The sequence below is a fragment of the Cydia strobilella genome, chromosome 12 (assembly GCF_947568885.1).
Source record: "Cydia strobilella chromosome 12, ilCydStro3.1, whole genome shotgun sequence".
In the NCBI taxonomy this organism is placed as follows: Eukaryota; Metazoa; Arthropoda; class Insecta; order Lepidoptera; family Tortricidae; genus Cydia; species Cydia strobilella.
In genome coordinates, this window is record NC_086052.1 from 679,737 (window position 1) to 702,295 (window position 22,559).

Sequence of the window (22,559 nt, forward strand, 5' to 3'; positions counted from 1 at the left end):
GAGTACCCATAACACAAGCCTCCTTAGGCTTACCGTGGGACTTAGTCAATCTGTGTAAGAATGCTATAATATTTATTTATTTAATATTTATGAGGCATTCTCTATCATTCAACCTTAGGGCAAAGCAGAGAAGATTGTAGGCGGTGCACTAGAAAAAAAAAAAGATTTTTTTATAAGAACCTCGTACAATGCATACAATACAAATATAAATTACATAATATCTATAAATAAATATGTACCTACCAATGTATAATCGAGTGAACTGCAAATGATCACGAAATGAGATTTAAAAAATACATATGCAGCTCCATGTCGTTCAAAAATCTAAGTTACTGAGCATTTTCAACTTAAATGCATTCAAAATCCTATTAACTTATGTTCAGTCAATAATTTAGTAAATACGTAACAATTCCATTTTGACTGCTCATGTGAATATTAAATTCATAACGGTCTGATGAAGTTTTGCGTAATAATTGGTAAATAGGCACGTTAGGTACAGATTCTAAATCGTTCGCTTGTAGGTACTGTTGGAAACAGATAATTGTGAAGTGATGTAGATAATTTAGATAGCTAGTTCATAAAACATTTGATTTCGAATAATGGCAGTAGAATAGCCATTTGTGTGTAATTGTGTATGCCTGTGTAATTTTATAAAGGAAAGTAGTTCACTAAGAAACAATTGAAGGCGAACGTTGGAACCTTGGGGAGAAACAGATTTTTAAAATTCGAACGCAGCTTCTGAATAATACACTATTATATCTTGCAGGACTCCTACGCCATGGACATGAAGCGCAATGCATTCCGTGGCCCTCGGGTTAAGATTACATTCGATTGGCAGTAGCAGCGCAGTTTTAGGCTGTTATGTCAATCTCCTGAGCGACGACATGTTGAAAGTTATAATCGCGACAAAAATGGGGCAAGGTCAGGAACTATCAAAGAAATTGATAGTGACATTACCCACGTAAATGCTGCAGGAACGTTGCAACAGCAATGTAAAGGTGGCGTTCGGGTGGCAACTGCACCTTCATTATTATATATTAATTTTGTTGTTCTTCTTGCTACCTGTCGTGATTGTTTCACCGGATGGTCTCATCGGAAGACCAGCGCTGGAAGTCGCCCGCAACATTCTGAGGTGAGACCATTTCTGGCAATTTCTCTTTTTTTATGTTTCTTTGTTTTGTATAATTTTCTATTTTGATGTTTGTGCTCTCGAATAAATTATTTCTTTTCTATTCTATTATTATATAAGACATGAACCGGGCGCTGTATCCATCAATTTGTCGATTATGACGTTCCGTCCGTCACTCATTTTATCAAGGAAATTGACAGATACAGCGGCGACATCAACTCTACACCAGTAATGACGCTACAGTGCGGCTGCAGTTGATATTTAGATGTCACCTTTACCTTCAATACCGCATTATATGTAGAACATTATAGTGTGAGCACAGTATAATACTGTGGTCTTAAAAGTAAAGGCCAACATATTGACGATTACCAATTTGTTACATTTTGTGACAAAAATGTACAGCCAAACTTATACATACTACAAGAAGTACCTAATCATCAAAGATTGATGTTTCTCGATCTGCCGATGCGGAAACTACTATTATCCCGAAGAAAAGCTCTAACGCGACCATTTCCCGACCGCTGCTTCATTTTACGCTATGAAGTTTCTTGATTCTTGTGAAATACTGGTGGCCATTACGTTGACTCTTTGTTACGTTGTCTTTCAATATTAGAGTTACGTGACAAAGTTAAATTTTGCACATTTTCCGATGTAGTAATTGTGGTGTCAGAAAAATAAGAAATTCAGCTCATATTAATCAGATTGGATCAGATGAATACAAAATATCTGGAGCATACTTATAGTGATTCAATGTTACACCACAGAATATATAAGAGGTACAGAGGTAATTATGTCAGGATTGTAGCAAGTGGAAATCCGTGGTCTCTGCCTACCCCTCCGGGAAATAGGCGTGATTATATGTATGTATGTAAAATATATAATAGTTGTAGTTACAGAAGATTCTTTGACCAGTGTGTATTGCCAGTGATGACATACGGATCTGAGACGTGGGCGCTAACGATGGGCCTCATAAGAAGGCTCAAGGTCACGCAAAGGGCAATGGAGAGAGCTATGCTCGGGGTTTCTCTGCGTGATAGAATCAGAAATGATGATATCCGCAGTAGAACTAGGGTCACCGACATATCTCGCAGAATTGCAAACCTTAAGTGGCAGTGGGCGGGGCACATTGCTCGCGGAACTGATGGCCGGTGGGGCCGGAAGGTTCTGGAGTGGCGTCCGCGTACCGGAAGACGAACTGACGGTAGGCCTCCAACGAGGTGGAGCGACGACCTGGTGAATGTCGCGGGAATTCGGTGGATGCGAGCGGCACAGGATCGGTCGGAGTAGCGAGCCTTGGGGGAGGCCTATGTCCAGCAGTGGACGTCTATCGGCTGACATGATGATGATGATGATGATGACAGACGATTCACTCCCTAACAAAACGTGACTACTAACGCGCAGGGCGGCGCAAGCGAGTGCTGGCGTCCATTCCATAGCGGTGTGCGGCAATGCGACGAAATCGCGGAGTGAAACACGCCTGTGGTTACACAAATATATAATTCAGGATATTATAAATGAAATAATTAAATGAAATATCGGGTAGGGCCCAATAATTTTACAAGCTTTAACGACGTATTCCTATTCCTAATAACAATTCGAGTGCTAAATAGTGAATTATATTATATTAATATTACTTATTCCATTTTAATCAAATTTCTCATTTAGTTTGATTCTACATTTTACGATTCTGAAAACCCGCGCAGGTAGAATAATTTGATACATTACCTGTATTTTAATCACCCCTTCCACTGACCAAGAATATGTCAAGGTTTCCTTTAACTTATAAGAACAAATCTTCCATAAGATTTGTATGTATAAAACAGTCCGGCTAGTCCTACATGACAGACAGCACTTAGAATGGATATTTACGAATTTAATCCCCTATTTTACTACATTTTTAGACGGAGAAAGTCGTGGGAGCTAATTCCCTATATTAGTATCGTTTCAAATGCCTACACAATAACAGATACTGTCAGCAACACGGAACAAATTTATATCTAACAAATATCGCGAGCCACTGCTGACCGTACAAAATATCTGTATCGTAGCCATTCAGTACCTATCTGGCTGTGCGCCAACCGTCAGTGCCAACATTCATATATACTTGATTAGAAATAAAGCCAGCGAACTACAAAATAATGTTTTGTTCGTACAATGTTTACAAACACGTTTATGTTGTTTTTCACATCACCAATTCGAAAAAGGGGTTTTTCTTCCCTGCTAGGAGGGATCAAAGTGGCACTTTTTTCCCTGCTAGGAGGGATCAGAGTAACAGTTTTCTGTTTTAGGACACTATTTTAATTTTTTTGCACATTATTATTTTAGCTTAAATAATATTTTAAACGTCATTATTACCTCATAGGTGATGTGAAAAGCAGTATGTGTCACATGGTAGCAAAATTATTTTCATCTTGGGCGTAACACACTTGAATCCCTCACTACGCTCAGGATTCTACTTTCATTCTGATTCAATGTACGCCCTCGCCGTAAATATGTCATTTTGCTCCCTTGTAACACAATCTACTATTTCATATTTCATATTTCATTTATTGCACAGTCATGATACATAAAATAAGGTGTTACAAATAAAGTAAGTAAATTCATGACACCCTGTTAGGGCACAACAACAATGTTTAACTTACTATCTAATACCTATTAAAACATTTCATTATAATATATCTACCGTAATTTGTGTAAAGAAATAAAATAAGATAATTATAATCATCAAATAATAACACTGTAAAACTATTGTTTATCAGTGAGTGCATATTTTGATTGCTGGCAAATAAAAGCATCGGGATTCGTGTATTATCGGAATAGGCGAAATAGAAATATGTTGCGTTCGTACAATCTCTCGTCTAGATACCTGTTAACGATCCAACCTATATGGTAGAGCGCCGGGTTTCAGATTTGACATTGAATGGTTCAGAAGAGTGCATTTTAAACTAAAAAGTACTACGCCTTACATTTTCTATGCAAGAACAAGTTATTTGTGATATTTTCTATAAAAAGGGACCTTTTTGTCGATGGCGCTTACGCCATTATAAACGATGCTCTGATATAAATACAATGCTGCGCGGCGCTGTGCGGCGTAAGCGCCATCGACAATAAGGTCCCTTTTCATAGAAAATACCCCATTTGTGCAACAAGAGAGGAAAGTTGGTTTTTCTTGCGAGTGTTTATATTGAGTCCCGGGAAAGCGAAAGATTCTAAGTTAGAATCTTGAGCGTAGCGAGGGACTCAAAAACATGAGATGTAATAGTTATTTACGATACAAGTGCGGAAAAGAGGAAATTCGAAACGAGTGGCGATAAATTAAAACACGACCGCAGGGAGTGTTTTAAATGGACACGAGTTGCGAATTACCTATTCGCACGTGTATGTACATATGGCCCTTTAAACTTTCGACATATGCACGAAAAGTGCTCTTTTACGCACTAGTGCGAGAAAGTAGCACCATATGTACTGTAAAATAACTTTGCTCTCGTGTTGCACACACAATTTTTCATCTCAGTAGTGAGAACATACTAAAGGTTAAAATGTATTTCGCATTACACAGAATACTACAGAGAAAAAAAAAGTAATAAAAGATTGTAATAAAAGTATGAAGTGGCAGTTCATGGCCTTCACTAAATTAAAAAGCTACTTTGTTTCACTCCCTGGAGTGACGAAAGTAGGCTTGTTCGAGCTGCTGAGGTGAAAAATTTAATGAGCGTTCCGTACTGTTTCCTACGGGCTACTTTATAGTTTAAAAAAATATACTAAAGCCAGCGCCGATCCAGGGCCCGTAAAAAAAAGAAGGGAATAGTACCACAGTTTCCTTTAAAACGGTATTCTTGAGACAAGCTTATACTTATCTATGAATTAATCACCCCTGAATTAACAATAATTTTTCTCAAAAATGGACGGCAAAGTCGACGTTGCCGGTTAAAAAGTAGGTCGAGAAGTGCGTAGTTTATGGTCAGTCAAAAAATTAAAAAGTTTAAAACATTGCAGTCTCGATTTCGGGACTGCAATGTTGCATACAAATTCCATTATTTGTCGAGTTCCAAATTTTTTAAAAGTTGACGTGGCCATATCAAATGAAGGCATAGGTCCATGAAACAGCCAAACAGATGATCAGTACTTATTATTATAATGTTGGTACCGCGACTATTTAGGTGTCTCAAATAGGTTGGCGTATTTTCAGCAGAAAAATACACTTCTATTTTTAATTAAAAAAATAAAAAGGCGGCAAAGCAAATCTTTTCACTTTTTTCTGTGAAAATATATACATAAGAACGTTGCTTCTGTAAAATATTTCTATTATATTTGTATTTATTGCGCCATTTTTGAGAAAAGCACTATATATGATTCGGCTGGAAGGCTACTTGCTGGCTTCGGATTCAATTAAACGGACTCCCAAGGTCATCCGTTTAAAACGAATCCTCGGCCAGCAAGTAGCTACTTCCGAGCCTCGACAAATAATATTAAACTACAGAAGTGAACATTTAAAACTTCACAGACCAGATCCAATTAATTCAATTCTATATTCGCAGAACGTTTCGGACTTGCAGTTGGTGAACTTGTTAGCTCTCTTGAAATACGAATGGCTTCTTGCAATCGTATAATGCAGAATATCGATAGAACTTGTCTTTGTGTAGTTAAAATGGCAGTGTAGTTTTTCAAGCATTCAAAGTAAAGAAGAAAGTTATCTGTAGTTTAAACTCTTTATCAATATGCTTTATGTAATACGGAGGTGACCGCCATGAGGACGAGCGGCGTGACGTTGGAGTCTGTGACGTTGGCGCTGGTGCCGTTACAGTCCCACGCCACTGCGTCCGTCCGCGAGTGGTCCGCGAGGAACCACTCCATCCTAGTGTTGTTCACTTATGGCACATATACCGACACTGACAGAGATATCACTATTGTGCAGGATCTCGTGCACATATAGTAAAGAGTGACAGAGCACTATGCTACTGATAACTTACCAACTATAGTGGCGAGGATGAACCCCGCCAACACCACGGAGGTGACCGCCATGAGGACGAGCGACGTGACGTTGGAGTCTGTGACGTTGGCGCTGGTGCCGTTACAGCTCCACACCACCGCGTCCGTCTACGAGCGGTTCGCGAGGAACCACTCCGTCCTAGTGTTGTTCACTTATGGCACATATACCGACACTGACAGAGATAGCACTATTGTGCGGGAACTCGTGCAATATGCAACTTACCAACTATAGTGGCGAGGATGACCCCCGCCAACATCACGGAGGTGACCGCCATGAGGACGAGCGACGTGACGTTGGAGTCTGTGACGTTGGCGCTGGTGCCGTTACAGCTCCACACCACCGCGTCCGTCTACGAGCGGTTCGCGAGGAACCACTCCGTCCTAGTGTTGTTCACTTATGGCACATATACCGACACTGACAGAGATAGCACTATTGTGCGGGAACTCGTGCAATATGCAACTTACCAACTATAGTGGCGAGGATGACCCCCGCCAACACCACGGAGGTGACCGCCATGAGGACGAGCGACGTGACGTTGGAGTCTGTGACGTTGGCGCTGGTGCCGTTACAGCCCCACACCACCGCGTCCGTCGGCGACGGGTGCGCGAGGAACCATTCCGTCCTAGTGTCGTTCACTTATATGGCACACATACCGACACTGGGAGGCTGACAGAGATAGCACTATTGCGCAGGATCTCGTGCACATATAGTAAAGAGTGACAGAGCACTATGCTACTGATAACTTACCAACTATAGTGGCGAGGATGACCCCCGCCAACACCACGGAGGTGACCGCCATTAGGACGAGCGACGTGACGTTGGAGTCTGTGACGTTGGCGCTGGTGCCGTTACAGTCCCACGCCACCGCGTCCGTCGGCGACGGGTGCGCGAGGAACCACTCCGTCCTAGTGTCGTTCACTTATGGCACATATACCGACACTGGGAGGCTGACAGAGATAGCACTATTGTGCAGGATCTCGTGCACATATAGTAAAGAGTGACAGAGCACTATGCTACTGATAACTTACCAACTATAGTGGCGAGGATGACCCCCGCCAACACCACGGAGGTGACCGCCATTAGGACGAGCGACGTGACGTTGGAGTCTGTGACGTTGGCGCTGGTGCCGTTACAGCTCCACACCACCGCGTCCGTCTACGAGCGGTTCGCGAGGAACCACTCCGTCCTAGTGTTGTTCACTTATGGCACATATACTGACACTGACAGAGATATCACTATTGTGCGGGAACTCGTGCAATATGCAACTTACCAACTATAGTGGCGAGGATGACCCCCGCCAACACCACGGAGGTGACCGCCATGAGGACGAGCGACGTGACGTTGGATTCTGTGACGTTGGCGCTGGTGCCGTTACAGCCCCAATCCACAGCGTCCGACCACGAGCGGTTCGCGAGGAACCATTCCGTCGTTGTGTCGACGTCATCTGAAATTAATAAAAGTTTGTTAGACCCTGTATTTTGGAAGGCTCACAAATACAAATGAGTTTACTTCATTACTTTTTACAGCTTTTCTTAGTTATAGTATAAGGGCTTGTTTTGTTCCTTCACTTTTAAAGAGACCACACTAGCGTCTCCCGAGCGCTGTCTGCTATGGCTGCTGCTAGACGTTGCGCAGCAACACCATTATCCATAGCGCTGACCAGACGCTGACGCTAGTGACGCTCAAAGGACATTAATTCTTAGTATGTCTACGTCTAAAATACTGGCCATAAACTTTGACCCTTATAGCATTTCCTAACCAAAAGCACAACTTTTGAGCGCTGAGAAGGTTTGAACTCACAACCTTCGGTGGTTGGGTTACAAAGTAGGTAACTGCTTGGTTATACTGGTTTGGCAATATAGAAAAAAATACTAGCGTAGGACTGTACTCAAAACTGGGTTTTTTAAAATGTCATTGTATCCAAGACACTTCCCTTTGACAACCTACTCGTACAAAGTAAAGTAATTAATGGTAAATACCAGTATTAAGGATGACTCACGTTAGACCGGGCCGCTTCCGGCGCTTCGTTTTCTATGGAAAGCACCACGTGATCACCTGTCATGTCATAGAAAAGTAAGCGCCGGAAGCTCCGGCCCGGACACAGCCCGGTCTAACGTGAGTCATCCTTTATTGTATTTACTAGACAAATTGGTTGACTGGTAGAGAATGCCTCATGGCATTAGATTCGCCTTTTGTACATTAAGTTGTTCTTCTGTGCAATAAAGTTTAAATAAATAAATAAAAATCCATTACATTATAAACATATAAATTCCTAGAACCGCTCTTTTACACCAAACAGATTCCTTTATAAATATTACCGTAATTTATATCGTAATGGTTTTCAGGGAATCGCGATGCATTCTTTATTACCTTCAATAGTTCAAAGGAAAAAGAGATTAAACACTATGGAAACTAGAATATCGTTGGGGCGTTTTTCCTTGGCTGTGGTTTAACCCCGTCGGGAAATTAGATCTTTAGCTCAAAAGAATCCTTTAGCCATGGATTACCGCGCGTAGATTCCGTTTTATGTTTAAAACACTAATCATCGGGTTTCTTTTACATGTTTATACTGCACCGTGAGCGTTTGATCATTTTTTTTATTAAAAATAGCCTATAAACTTTAATAAATGACATATGTGAATAAATAATTCGCCAAGACCTCCAGTTCCCAGATTTGGAATCGAACTAACGTCTTCAGCTTTCGCGGCTAACGTCATAATCCTTAGGCTTAGGCCACCCGGGTGATACCCGTTGAAATTTCTTTAGTAAGGTCAAACAGGATAAATGAAACTATGGGTTAATAGCATCTATTTAAGTTCTTTTCGGATTTGTTGGAAAGAACGTGTATTACAATTGGTTCCAATAGATACAAACAACAGCCTAGACTAGCCCCAGCCTCAGTATTTCCTTATTTCAGTAATTTACGTAAATAGGTACATGTTATAAAAAATGACGACCGGTCTGGCCTAGTGGGTAGTAACCCTGCCTGTGAAGCCGATGGTCCTGGGTTCGAATCCCGGTAAGGGCATTTATTTGTGTGATGAACACAGATATTTATTCCTGAGTCATGGATGTTTTCTATGTATTTAAGTATTTGTATTTGTATTATATATATAGTTGTCTGAGTTGACAACACAAGCCTTCTTGAGCTTTACCGTGGGACTTAGCCAATTTGTGTAAGATGTCCCTATAATATTTATTTTATTATTTATTTATTATTATAAAAGAAAAGCGGTGATGGCTGAGTGACGGATGGTGGAGAGAAACTTATGTAAGGAATATCATTTGATATTTAACACTAGGTAGCTTTTCGGTGAAGGACATTGTCAGGAAACCTGAAACGCATAGATCTGCAACACTTACATCCACGAAGAAATTCAAAGAAAGGTTGGTATGTGAAGCCTCCAACCTGCATTTGGGATATGGGAAATGTGCCCAACAGTGGAACGTACCTATTAGGCTGAATTATAATTATTATACATGTCATAAAAGTAGACACAACATAAATCGTAAATAATTATTGGTACTTTGGAGTCATGTTACTTGCTCCATCTAAGTAACCGATCCGTGATCGTGTTATTGCAGGAATCCCCTATTTTAATAACTCTGCGCAATGATTGCGTCTGTTTTCTTAACAATGTGTATGAAGCCAATGAACTACAGGAGCATGAAATTTTTCAGTTCAAAAGTTTTGAGATCCGTTATTTCATGCCAGAAAGTGACGTTTTTTAGGGTTCCAAAGGGTAAAAACGGGATCATATTACTAAGACTCCGATGTCTGTCTGTCTGTCCGTCTGTCATCAGGCTGTATCTCACGAACCGTGATAGCTAGACAGTTGAAATTTTCACTAATGATGTGTTATATTTCTGTTGCCGCTATAAGCACAAATACTAAAAACAAAATAAAATAAATATTTAAGTGGGGTTCCCATACAACAAACGTGATTTTTAGTCGTTTTTTGCGTAATGCATACGCATTAACGCGTAAAATATACGCGTAATTGTAAACATACGGAACCCTTCGTGCGCGAGTCCGACTCGCACTTGTTAACACATGTAAAATTGGGATTTTAGAACTCATAATATAATGCGGCCAATTCCAACTTACATTGTGATATCAAAATGATATCTGAATGTTGTCAGTCTCCCGTGCTTCTCGCTCGCGACATCATTTAGAATTTAGATGTTGCACTGCAATACTGCAGCAGTAATGTTGGTATAGTATGAATTTTCTCAAATGATTTTTACGTAGTGTACTAATCTGTTAAACAAAAGCCTTTGTTTCTTTTGTTCAGCGGTTACCAATGCTACCACTACTGACTGAACGGGTACAAACTCGTTTAAAAATAAATTTTACCATCCTATTCATATGGTTCAAATTTATGTAACAGCTCATTCTGAAGCCACATACAGGCAACCGAACGTCCTTCATTATCCAAACTCGTTATCTCAGAATGAGCTGTTACATTTTGAACCTTAATACTAGGTATCACGATAGTTGCTTTTTAACGACATGGTTGTTTTGACATGCGCTCGGCACGCGACTAAGACGACTCTCGATACAAGACAAAGGCTTTTGTTTAACGGATTTGAGAAAATTCATACTATATAGGTACATTCGTCTGAATGCGAACAGTACTTAAATTTCATAGTGTGCGTTGTAGTGTATTGACGCTTCGAGCGCTTACGTCATGGTGACGTCACTGACAGTTAGGGTCAGTCGACATTATACCGTGAGCAGAGCCGGACGTACCGCGTGATGTTTGTGTTGGCGAATCGTTGGAAATACATTACATCGTATGATATGCTGAGGTAAATACAGTACATTACAAATAACAAGAAATAATTTTAGTTGCGATTCTTCGTGTTTTCAGTAGTTCTCGTAATTTCTGCACAAATTTGTAATTCAGTGACAGGTTCACAAGTCACGACACGACACACGACTCGTGTATTCTCGTCACGTGGCACAGCCAAACAAGGAAACGTAGAGCGCCGCCACATGACGCCAAGTCATTTGAAATGCAGATTTTCGTTTACCTGTACTGCTATTTCTTTGAGGGGGCTAACGCAAAATTAAATTTTTAGCCATTGTAATCAAGAGCATTTGCTGTAAAAGAAATCATTGGTAAAATTGACTATATTTTCAAGACTCCAACCAAATTTTTTCGGCTTTCTTTAGCCCTTTCTAATTTTCGACATTACCTCCCTCTTAATTTATATTCTCAGATTAGATAAGATAATATAATATTTTATTGTCAAAATTGTAACTAACTTCGCAAAACCAGTCACCATTTTGATGTCAAAATGTAAGTTTAAATTTACCTCTTGGCCTAACGGTCGTATTGTAACAAATTTAGGTCAAATCGACACCGATTTGTAAGTTATTCGGCCTCCTAATAACTCAAAGTTCCCTTTTCCTGAAAAGTCGGTACTAAAGTCACGTTGGGATATTGAGATCAAACGGATCGTGACTGCCGTAATGCTTTGTAGACGGAGACGACGATCACGTGACTTGGTCTAGTCATTCGATCTAATGAGTTGGCAGTATTAGCTATAATGCGACGTGCGGATATGAAGAAAAGGAGATGATTGTGCTTGACGTGGTACAAGGCCCAGCCACCACAACCTTCGCTGTTATAGGGTTGCAGTGATACAACAGCCGACAAGGTCCAGAACTGTTTCGTTTGTCATTCAAGCAAGCGGTCTGCTGCAGTTTGTCTGTAAGCGCGCGGGACATGTTGTCCTTTGGCATCGACCCGAACACCTAGGAAACGGAAGCCCTTGAAAGGGCGGAATGGCGTAACCTTCTACGTGGCGGCATAGCGAAGCATGAAGAAATCTGGCGTGATGATTTAAGGCAGAAAAGACTTCGGGCTTTACAGGAACCAGCAACAGATTAGCGTTTCACCTGCGATCTTTCTGGCAGGAAGTGTCGTGCTGCAATTGGACTTTACAGCCACAGTAAAGATGATGATGAATGAAGATCTTCGATGGCGCACAGACCTCTTCTTCTTAATAAACTGTCGCTGCAACAATCATCTGTCAAGATGCTGTGGCCAATGATGATGATGAGCCTAGTCGGTAGTGACCCAGCCTACGAAGCAGGAGGTTTTATTATATATTTTTTTTTTTTATTACAACTGTTGGTAGAACCTGAGTATTCCACGAGGAACTAGTTTCGTGCGAGCAGAATTTCGACGCGCTGCGCAATTTTGCGCACTCCTGGCACACCAAGCGGAGACGATATGAAGAGTAAGGACAGCTGCTCAAGGGTGAAGACGACGCTGAGTGGACGTGCAGTGTTGTGAAGCCCAAACTTGGGATGGGGAGCTGGAGATGCGGCCTGCCCAGAATGGGAGAAAGGCCAGGGACGCAAAAAAATAATAATGTAGGGAGACACGAACAACGTGTAACTCCCGCGTTTCGGTCTGTACGGCGCGAGCCAGGAAAGACCATGAGGAGGTGGTGGGGAATGTTGGTAGAACCATCGACCCTTGCCACGGATACGGGCGACCATTGCACATGAAGGCTCCCGTTTAAGATACGGAAAGCCTTTGAATTAAATCTATGTTTATTATTAGTACACCTGTATTATTGTCATTACCGTGTTAAATACAAAAATTGCAACAATAAATCTGCGTTAAACTTTACGAGGTTAGCGATAAAAGCTTGTATTGTTTTTTATTTTAAAAGGATTTGGTTTCATCACTCAGTAATGATACAGGGGGGTGACCCTGTAATGAGATCTAAGGTAATAATGTAGTAGTGTACAACAAAAAAAAACATTTAAACAAATAGCTTGATAAGGATAATACATGTGTTACGTGCTTTCTGCTATTATTGTATGTACACGTACAGTCCGCTGCAGAGATAACTGACGCCCCTGCCTAGAAATTTGTTTGCAGGGTGTCAACTATCCCTGCAGCTAACTTTACATAATCGTATACATTTTATGAGCGCCATTATCTTTTTTCTTTAATAATTTATTATTAGCGGAGCAAGTGGCGCCTCACAAGATTAAGAAAGCCGACCCCGCGTAACGGGAAGTGGCGAGGAGAACGAAGAAGAAGAAGAAACAGTACGTTCAAGCGTCTTCTAACGACTTGTATTGTATACATTAAGAACTCCATTACAAACATAATACCACCTTTGGAGCGTTTATCAAGCAAACTCGGCGCTAACTCACTCTCAAGCGTGTGTGAGCCGAACTTCGTCGTATTTGCCGAATATTGTTGCACCCTTTACATAGCCTCCTAAGGCCCAGTCGTACGAATGAAAATTTTAAAATTTGTCACTGCAATTTGAACCTATAGTGTAGGAAATAGAGTTGATTTTGCGTTGTTAGATTTGATCGAAGCAAAGCAAAAGCGAATCTGTTCCAATTGCATAGGATTTAAATTTCATTAAACTGAAGGGACCTTGGAGGAGAATAGAGAACAAAAGACGATGCAGTTCGTGTGCTGGCAAACATTAAGTTAAATAGTATACTGTGCTGCAATAGATTTACTATTTTGCATCACACTCCATTTGGCTATCTTCGAAATTTGACCAATTATTAAGGGCAAAAAAAAATAAGGTGGTAATAGAAGATTGTGTCACAAGGGAGCAAAATGACATATTTACGGCCCCATACAACAAACGTATTTTTTTTGCCGTTTTTTGCGAAATGGTTCGGAACCGCATTCCCGGAACCCTTCGTACGCGATTCCGACTCGCACTTGGCCGGGTTTTTTAACAACGTTGAAGACAAGAGCTCCCTTCATCTACTTAGTAATAACAACCTGAGTTACTTGAAAATAAAACATATCATGGAGGGTGTTCCGACCAATCGTATTCGAGAAACAGACGGAATAACCTTATAGGTGCATTTCATCATCATCATCATGTCAGCCGATAGATGTCCACTGCTGGACATAGGCCTCCCCCAAGGCTCGCCACTCCGACCGATCCTGTGCCGCTCGCATCCACCGAATTCCCGCGACCTTCACCAGGTCGTCGCTCCATCAGTATCCATAGGTGCATTTATCCCATTATAATTTATAATGCATTAGGTTCGATATTCAAACTCTTTATCGTTCTTTCCCGAGAGTAGGTACTTCCCAGTTTGGTTTTATCTTAATAAAATCAGTTGTCAAACTCATCATTTATCACCAGCCGCGCATTATCCAAAAACGTACGCAGATATCTGTCATCTCCATGAAATGACACGTCATTAAAATGATATCTTCACTCGATACGATCTATCTACGCTCTCTGTGACGACGGTAATGCTGACATTACGCTTGCTATGGCTAAGGGTGACATTTGGATACGTCAAATATTACGTCTAGCTAGATACGATATGGATTAGATCCTTCTCCCTGCGTCGTATTCCTTAATATTGAGGGTCGTGACCTCCCTTTTGTATCACTTTCTCTCTTACGATCTTTTCCCATCTGTTTCTGTCTTTGGCGGTGTGGAGAGCCATGTGAACTGGGGAGTGGTCATACCAACGTATTTACGTCCAGGCCTTTTCCCTTCCACGTTGCCGGTCACAAAAAGCTTTTCGATGTTGCCACCGTAACATATTAAACAACAACTTTACTTTTGACACTGACATATCCCATATCGTATCTAGACGTAATATTTAACGTATCTTAAAGTTCGAATCGGACCGTATGTTGCTGTCAATTTACTTAGTCTAGCTCAAGTCTAGCTCTATCCAGTTCGTAGCCGCATCACTGCTGAAATTGTGACGTCCAATTCATCCCTCATTTTGTCAAATAAATTGACAGATACAATGTCAGCTTCAATATCGCAGCAATAATGTCGCAACAGTAATTAAATTAAATTAACGTTTATTTCGAGCTCATGGCTCATAAAATGTTAGTACTTACAATAAAACTTAATGCAGCTGCAATTGACATCTGAATGTCACCTACTGTTACACATAATACATTTCACCGAATAACAGCGATCGAGTTAGCAGTAGTAGTAATCACTTTATTGTACACAACACAGGTTTACAAAAATAAATTACAGAAATGGAAGTACAAAGGCGAACTTATCCCTATAAGGGATCTCTTCCAGCTAACATTCGATCGAGTTAGATTTGTTCTCTTGTTCTCTAAACGAATTCATAAGGGCTAAGGCTATACGTATTGTCCTATATGTTGATGTATTGTACCTTGTACCTGTTTTTGTGTCAATTTCCATACTCTCGTCATCCTGTAATTGATGGTTGTGTGTCATGCAATAAAAAAAAGAAAAAAAAACAGCGCTCCTAATACGCAAATAATTCAGCCAATATACGTCCTACTGCTGTACAACAGGCCTCCTCTCATGCGCGAGATGGCTCGTGCTATATTCCTCAAGCTGGCCCAATGCGGGTTGGTTTAATCATACACCCGTGAATTTATTCGCAGATGTCTGCAGGTTTTGACAGTATTTTTTCTTCACCAAAAAGCTAGTGGTAAATATCAAATGATACACTAAGCGATGGAAAATCCAACGAAGTTTGCTCTGAACTATGCAGTTTAAGTGCTTCGCTTGTTAAAGACGTGCTGAAACACCATTGTGTCGAGCACGAGTTAGCTCTCAGTCTAGACACTAGCCATTTCAAGTTTCAACGGGACCTCTGGGTTAGGTCTACACTGTATAAGTGTTAGTAGACTAATACCGAGTAGAACTGTTTACGCTGTAACGCTTAAATCATGCATAATTTATCTGTTTCTTAATTTGCCTTTGCGCACGTCTAATAAATATCCTTTTATAACGCAAAGAGATCGACATGTTATATAAAAGTAACATAAAATTAGGTACGTGTACTTAGGTATTCAATAATCGAAACCATTTTCCCTCCAGCTTATCCATATCGCCCAACGATGTTATTAGAATCTGTTATCCTTATGCAGAATCAATCTGCATACTATTACTCTCCTCATGTCACCAAAACGTCTTATAATCATTACAAAGGCCCGCCACTTACGTCCTTTCAAGTATTGTGAATATTTAGCAAGAGAAACAAAGACCTGGACCAAACGATAATCGACTTTCGGTCAATAGCGTAAGGTTGTCGACAACTGCAGATATGTTGGTTAAATATATCTCAAACTAAAGAACTTATGCTAGTTTAGTTGGACTTTTGTTAATTACGTTTACTGAGGGTTTGGGTCAAGTTTCTGTGTTATGATTAGTGCCGATTAGTTGTGTGTTTTGAGAGTTGTTCAACAATTTTAAGGCCGGTCGCACATCGAATACAAATTTTAGTTATTTTTGTAAGTACTAGGTATAGTCGTATGGTTTCAAAATTTCGGGATCCACTTGAGAGATTATTAGAAACCGAATAGCGTCGTTCTGGAACAGGGTACGCATTTCTAATAATAGGCTTATTGTGACAGTAAATGAAAACATTTACCAAAATGCGTTTTTCCTGCATTGGTTGTCCGCGCATCAGCAACCGAACCGTAAGTAGTTTAGTTTTTTAGTTTTTAGTGAGTTTTATTTTATTTTATTTTTATTCTATTTTATTTTTACCGTATTTCTTTTTATGTTTTATTGTATTGTATGTAATGGGTCTATTGCCTGAACAAAGAAACATTGATTCATTCATTCATTCATTCATTCATTCATTCATAAAAGAAAGCGATCCAACAGATCCTACTTGAATAAATTGATTTTTATCTTTATCTTTATCTTTTGGTTAAACTAAACCGCTAATTATACCTACCTATGCAAAATGAAATGCAATAATAACAAAAGATTCCATAAGGATTACCATGGCAACTTTACCGCTTGAAGAATAGTTAACCCTTAAACAGGTAGTGTATCAATAGGTACTACTTATCAAATGTTTTTTTGACGAGCAGAATAAATACAACGACAACGTAAAAAAATGGGAGGTGTCAAAACAATTTTTTTTACATTTTATTTGTTAAGTTCAAATCGACAATAATGGCAGTTTCTACCGCAGCGCTATAAAAGTTCGCTAGGCCGAAAAAAAAATCTGTAAATATTTTGTGTTGTATTTTTTTTTGGTACATTATTACATAATGTATGTTTGTCATCTTACCTTACCTTACCTTACCTTACTTACCCACCTTACCTATTACCTGTTACCTTAGTTATTGTTTTCTGATAAATTATTCGCGTTAAAAGTTTGTGGTTCGTATGAACCCTCTGCCCGTTTGGGGCACGTTCAAGTGGTTTTTTAAGTGGCCACTGCCCTGCAAGGCGTTTACATGACATTTAAAGGTAATATTTAATACTATGAATGAACCCTCATAGTAAAAATAGTACATTACTACAGAGGCCGGGAAGGAAGGGGTTGCCGGCCGAATAGAATATACGGCCGAACGTAGTGAGGCCGGATAGTTGTGAGGCCGACAACCCGTTTTCACGCCGATGTATGTGTAGTGCTTTTCTCAAACGTTTAATATAGGTATATAGTTTGTCAAAGGACTGTCTTATTTCAAACATAGACAGAGAGAATCATATTGTCTAACACTAGTACTAACACCCAAAAGAAAAGGATGAGTATAGTTTTTTTTGTTCTTATTTACTGACAAGATTTGCTTGACCAACTATATATATCAATCAAATATCGTTTATTGTTTTTTTTTTAACTCTTAGGAGTATTCCAGCGTAGCAAAACCGTTTCGTGTGATGCGGAAGGGTCCTGGATTTTCGCCAGGTTACCATCCCCCACACAGTCCTACCGCTCTAATGACCCTAGTGCCATAGAGTCCGTCAGGTTAAAAAAAATATTTTTTTTTTAATAGGCGTATTGGCTGAATGTCAAACGAACCAAAAAACAAATATTGCTTATAGTTTTTTTTAAATGGCTGAATGCCATGATGCTGTGCCACAAGTATATGTGAAATAGAAATAAAAAAAAGCCACTTCCCGGCCTAGGCCTGCAACTTTGTATGAAATTTCATTACAGACCTCTCGTCTAGTCGCGCCTGAAACGTGATACTTCCCAACCTAATATAAAGAACGTAATATCAATATTACATAGCATGTTTGAGACAAGTAATATATTTTCCTTTTGTATTTTAAATTAAATATTAATTCAACTGTTAATCTTACGAGGCACGACATCCGCGCGAGGCAAGCAAGTGCTGGCAGTTAGTGCATTTTGTGACGCAAGTGTAAATGTGACGTGCACGTGACTTAGGTACCCTTAAAACTACTCTGTATGGCTAACAAGGCAGCGTATATAACCACGTAGCACCATTGGTAACGGGCAGTGGGCATAATAAAACCACCGAGTGTATAATAAAATAAATCGATCAAACCGATTTGACGAATGTCTAACTTGACGAATCAAGGATTTGACGAACGTCTAACTTGACGAATCAACTATTTGACGAATGTCTAACATGACGAATCAAGGATTTGACGAATGTCTAACTTGACGAATCAAGGATTTGACGAATGGCTAACTTGACGAATCAAGGATTTGACGTATGTCTAACTTGACGAATCAAGGATTTGATGAATGGCTAACTTGTCGAATTAAGGATTTGACGAATGGTATATGTTTCGTGAATGTTCCTGTCCATGTTATTTCAGAATGTCGTTGAAAAATGGGTTTGTGTATAATGTGAAAAAAAAGAGTGCACTTACTGTTAGATTCATTCAGTCGTTGTATGAGCAGCGAATTGTTCATCGCGGACGCTGTCGCTCGCCCTCCTGAAACAAGCAATACAAAACGGTTTATAGGGTTGACACGTGACACATGTTCAATTTAGAATATAAGAATAGGCCTCCAGGACTCGCCTTGCCCGCAAAACGTGTGGTCAACCACTATACTGCCTATTATTATTCACAACGACGGGACTTAATCGCGTAAAATAAGTTTTAAATTCATCTCCGACGTTTCGAGGACGGCGTTGTCCCCGTGGTCTCGGAGAAGACTCCTCGAAACGTCGGAGGTGAATTTAAAACTTATTTTACGTGATTAAGTCCCGTCGTTGTGGATAATAATGAGTAAAAATCGTGAAAGTTTAAATCACTTTACTGCCGTTAGTTTCTGCTTATTAAGGGATTTTGTAGTTATTGCTTACGCTGCTGAAACGTTCGGGTAAACAGATTTGTATGCCGCCGAAAATTTACATACATTGTGGTTATTTATAATTTGATCAGTAAAAATATAGGTAGTGAAGTTTTGAAAAAAAAAATACTACGTCGGTGGCAAACAAGCAACCCGCTTATCTATTTTCTTCAATATCCGAATCAAACACGCGTAGTGACACTGTGAGTGTGCTTAGACAGACCAACGAGTGTGAACGCGACCAGACCAACGAGTGTGAACGCGACCAGACCAACGAGTGTGAATGCGACCAGACCAACGAGTGTGAAATGAACGCAGCCGACGCGCACGAATGAGGGTAGACCGGGTAGACCGAGCGCGGTCTACGACTCTACGCAACACCCACCCGCTATCTTCAGTTACCCGTGAACAAGATGCATGTAACTGCGTCGAACCGTGGTTCTCTGGTACTCGGAAGTCATTGCCGAAGAACATTACTTCAAAGATCGTTCGCCTTCGACTGGGCCACGTTTGCACCCCCGTTCGCTTGTAAAAAATGCGTGTTCGAGACCACTCTTGTGAATGTGGTCTGGCGGAGGGTACTACTATTTTGGGATTGTAATCGTCTCGTCACCCCCTTGTATGACGTCCTCCCCCCTAAAATTCCCCGGTCCTGTTTACGTTAATTTCCTCCTCACATTAGTAATACCTCCTCTTTTGTGAACGTTTTAGCTAAACACATTTAAAACAATAACCTGTATTTCTCGTAGTTAGTTTTAAAATATATGTTTGTTTTGTCCTTGATCTATATTCGATTCTCATCTGAGTGAATTGCGTGCCTTCCTAAACCTTGAGGTTGGCGGAATCATCGACTATATCGATGAAGCCATAATACCAAAAGATTGATTGAACTGCGTCGCAATATCGGGAGCTCGAAAACAATACAAAAGGTAATCACGGTCCATATCCCGGTCAATATAAGTCTATCTTAACTTATATTACTGTATCTTATCTTTTCTTTTTCTTACAGCAGTCTCGGCCCACCCCTAAGTGATGACTTGAAACCGAATTACTCGCCCGCTGTATTTAAAATGCAATTTCCTACAACAATAGCTTTTGTACAACTGTTAGCAAACACTTTACAACTTTCATAATTTAGTTATTGTTCTAGCTTAGTTTCTGGATATTAACGTTTTGTTTGCTGGGTTATTTAAACACAAAGTATTTAGCTATGTCTATATGTATACAGGGTGGCTAAAAATAAGTGCATTCCCGTTTCCAGGGAGATTTTGGGATTATACTGAGCAACTTTTACTATGGGACCAACCACGAAATCTCGAAAAAAAAATTTTACCATAGAAAATAGACCAGCCAAAATGTATAAAACAGCTAGATTTTTTTCGCGATTTCGAGGTTGGTTCCATAGTGAAAATTGCTCAGTATAAATAATTCCAAAACTAGTCACAAATAAATCTATATTAAACTTTTCTTATTGTGACAACGGAACTCCTAAATCTATAATTTTGGGACTAATCTGGTTCAAAGGGGCAACAATTTGCTTTTTTTAAATGTTATTTTCCTGATGGGCCATTTTAATGTTTTAAAAATTGACTATTACCATACTATAAAATTAAATAAACGCAAACTTTCAGCTCGACATTTCCGGTCATTAATTAGAATAGTTGGCCGGTAATCCATCGTTTTGGAGGCCGCGAATCAATTCACGTCACGACATTATCTGATGAAATTAATACAGATTAACATTCGTTCTGGTTGTCGCTATATTGATGAATGAGCGCGTTAATATGTTAACCAAATTATGATTTTCAACGAAATTTAACATATCACATTATTTAGTTATAATTTTTTGCATATTGTTTTGCAGAATTATTTTTTGTGGTACCGTAAAATGGGGTGAGTAGGGATAAAACTGACATTCAAACCTCGATAACATTTTATTTTTACATATGCAAACTGAATGGTGTATATAATAAGTGTTCCGAACGTTTTTATTTTAGTTTTTATTTTATTTTGGGTAGTTCCATTTCATAACTTTGACGATAAACAGGAAATCCAACCTCACCCCGTAGTCCCTCGTAATTGGGGTGAGATGGGATTTCATACAAAGGTGATTTTGGAAGATTGTTCATTCGATTTTTTTTATTACGAGTTACTATAGCCCCATTTTAAATTGTATACATTATTTTTGTAGCAGTAGCCTTAAAATCTCATCTCATTCCCCTTTTATACCTTCTCTCCCCATTCATAACCCAACTCTCCCCGCGAACCCTACTCACCCCATTTTACGGTAGTTGATGTTATAAAATAAATATTTTGACGGGGCACAAACGCCCCCTAACAGTCAATATTTATAAATTAAATTTTAACAAGCAAAAATGTCTGCGAACGATGCTATAAAGCTTAGAATAAATTTAAAAATGGAAAAATTACTGTCTTGGGTGAGACTTGAACTCACGGCCTCTGGATCGGCACATCCATTTATAATAATAGGTATCACAAGTTAATGATTTATACTATAAAACTCCCGTGAGACTCAAACATATTAGATTATTTTAAACCGGGTCACTCACGTATTATTAAGTCGAATAGCTCGACATGTTTCGGTCCAATTTACGAGGACCATCTTCACGGAGACACGACACGTCGTCACTGGTCGAGGGCGGTGTGTGTGTGGGCGGTGTGTGAGGGAGCTATTCGAGTTAATAATACGTGAGTGACCCGGTTTAAAATAATCTAATGATTTATAATTTCAGTCTAGATCACTGTATTACCATTCTACGAATTTCATTACTGGCTACATTGTATCTAGTAATGTTTCGTGGAAATTAACATTCCTTTACTCACAAATAAAACACTTTGAACTTTATACCTAGAGATATTATTTCGATATTTATTAAAAGAACAACACGGAAATAAATTCAGTTTTATTGTCAGATGTTGGCAAATATTTCCATGTGTATTTTTTGTGTTACATAATATACTCGTAGTCTTAGTTAAGTTTTGGAAAGGAAAATACATATTTTTAAAGCTAATATTGGGTCCAAATATGTAACTATTTTATCTTTTAGGTATAAATATGGGAAAAATAGTATAAATGAGATATGGGACAGTGAAAGACTTGAAGCCTTTGAAATGTGGTGCTGGCGGCGGATGGAGAAGATTAGTTGGACTGAGAGAAAATCTACTGAGGAGGTTCTCAACCTTGTGCAAGAGAGGAGGTCCCTGTTGCAAATCATTGAGAGCAGAAGAGGGAAGATGGTTGGGCACCTGTTACGACACGACGAATTCATAAAAAATATTGTGGAAGGGAAAGTAGAAGGAAGGCGGAAGAGAGGGAGACCAAGAAGAACATACATGGACCAACTTAAGGAAAAGATAAACGTCGTGTCGTATCAGGCGGTCAA

General features: G+C 39.7%; 1 protein-coding gene across 3 annotated transcripts in view; it reads right to left on the reverse strand.

Moving 5' to 3' along the window:
• LOC134745937 (5-hydroxytryptamine receptor) overlaps positions 1 to 22,559 on the reverse strand; it is a 174,727-nt gene that overhangs the window by 20,532 nt on the left and 131,636 nt on the right. The window contains exons 2-3 of one of the 3 annotated variants that reach the window (XM_063680078.1): positions 18,729 to 18,794; positions 7,390 to 7,563 (exon numbers count right to left, since the gene is read on the reverse strand). In XM_063680078.1, coding sequence (XP_063536148.1) covers positions 7,390 to 7,563; positions 18,729 to 18,771 — 217 coding nt within the window. In that variant the 5' untranslated portion in view covers positions 18,772 to 18,794. Of the gene's footprint in view, positions 1 to 6,099; positions 6,252 to 6,583; positions 6,660 to 7,389; positions 7,564 to 18,728; positions 18,795 to 22,559 lie in introns of those variants that run through there. The other 2 variants (XM_063680077.1, XM_063680076.1) reach the window with 2 other exon arrangements.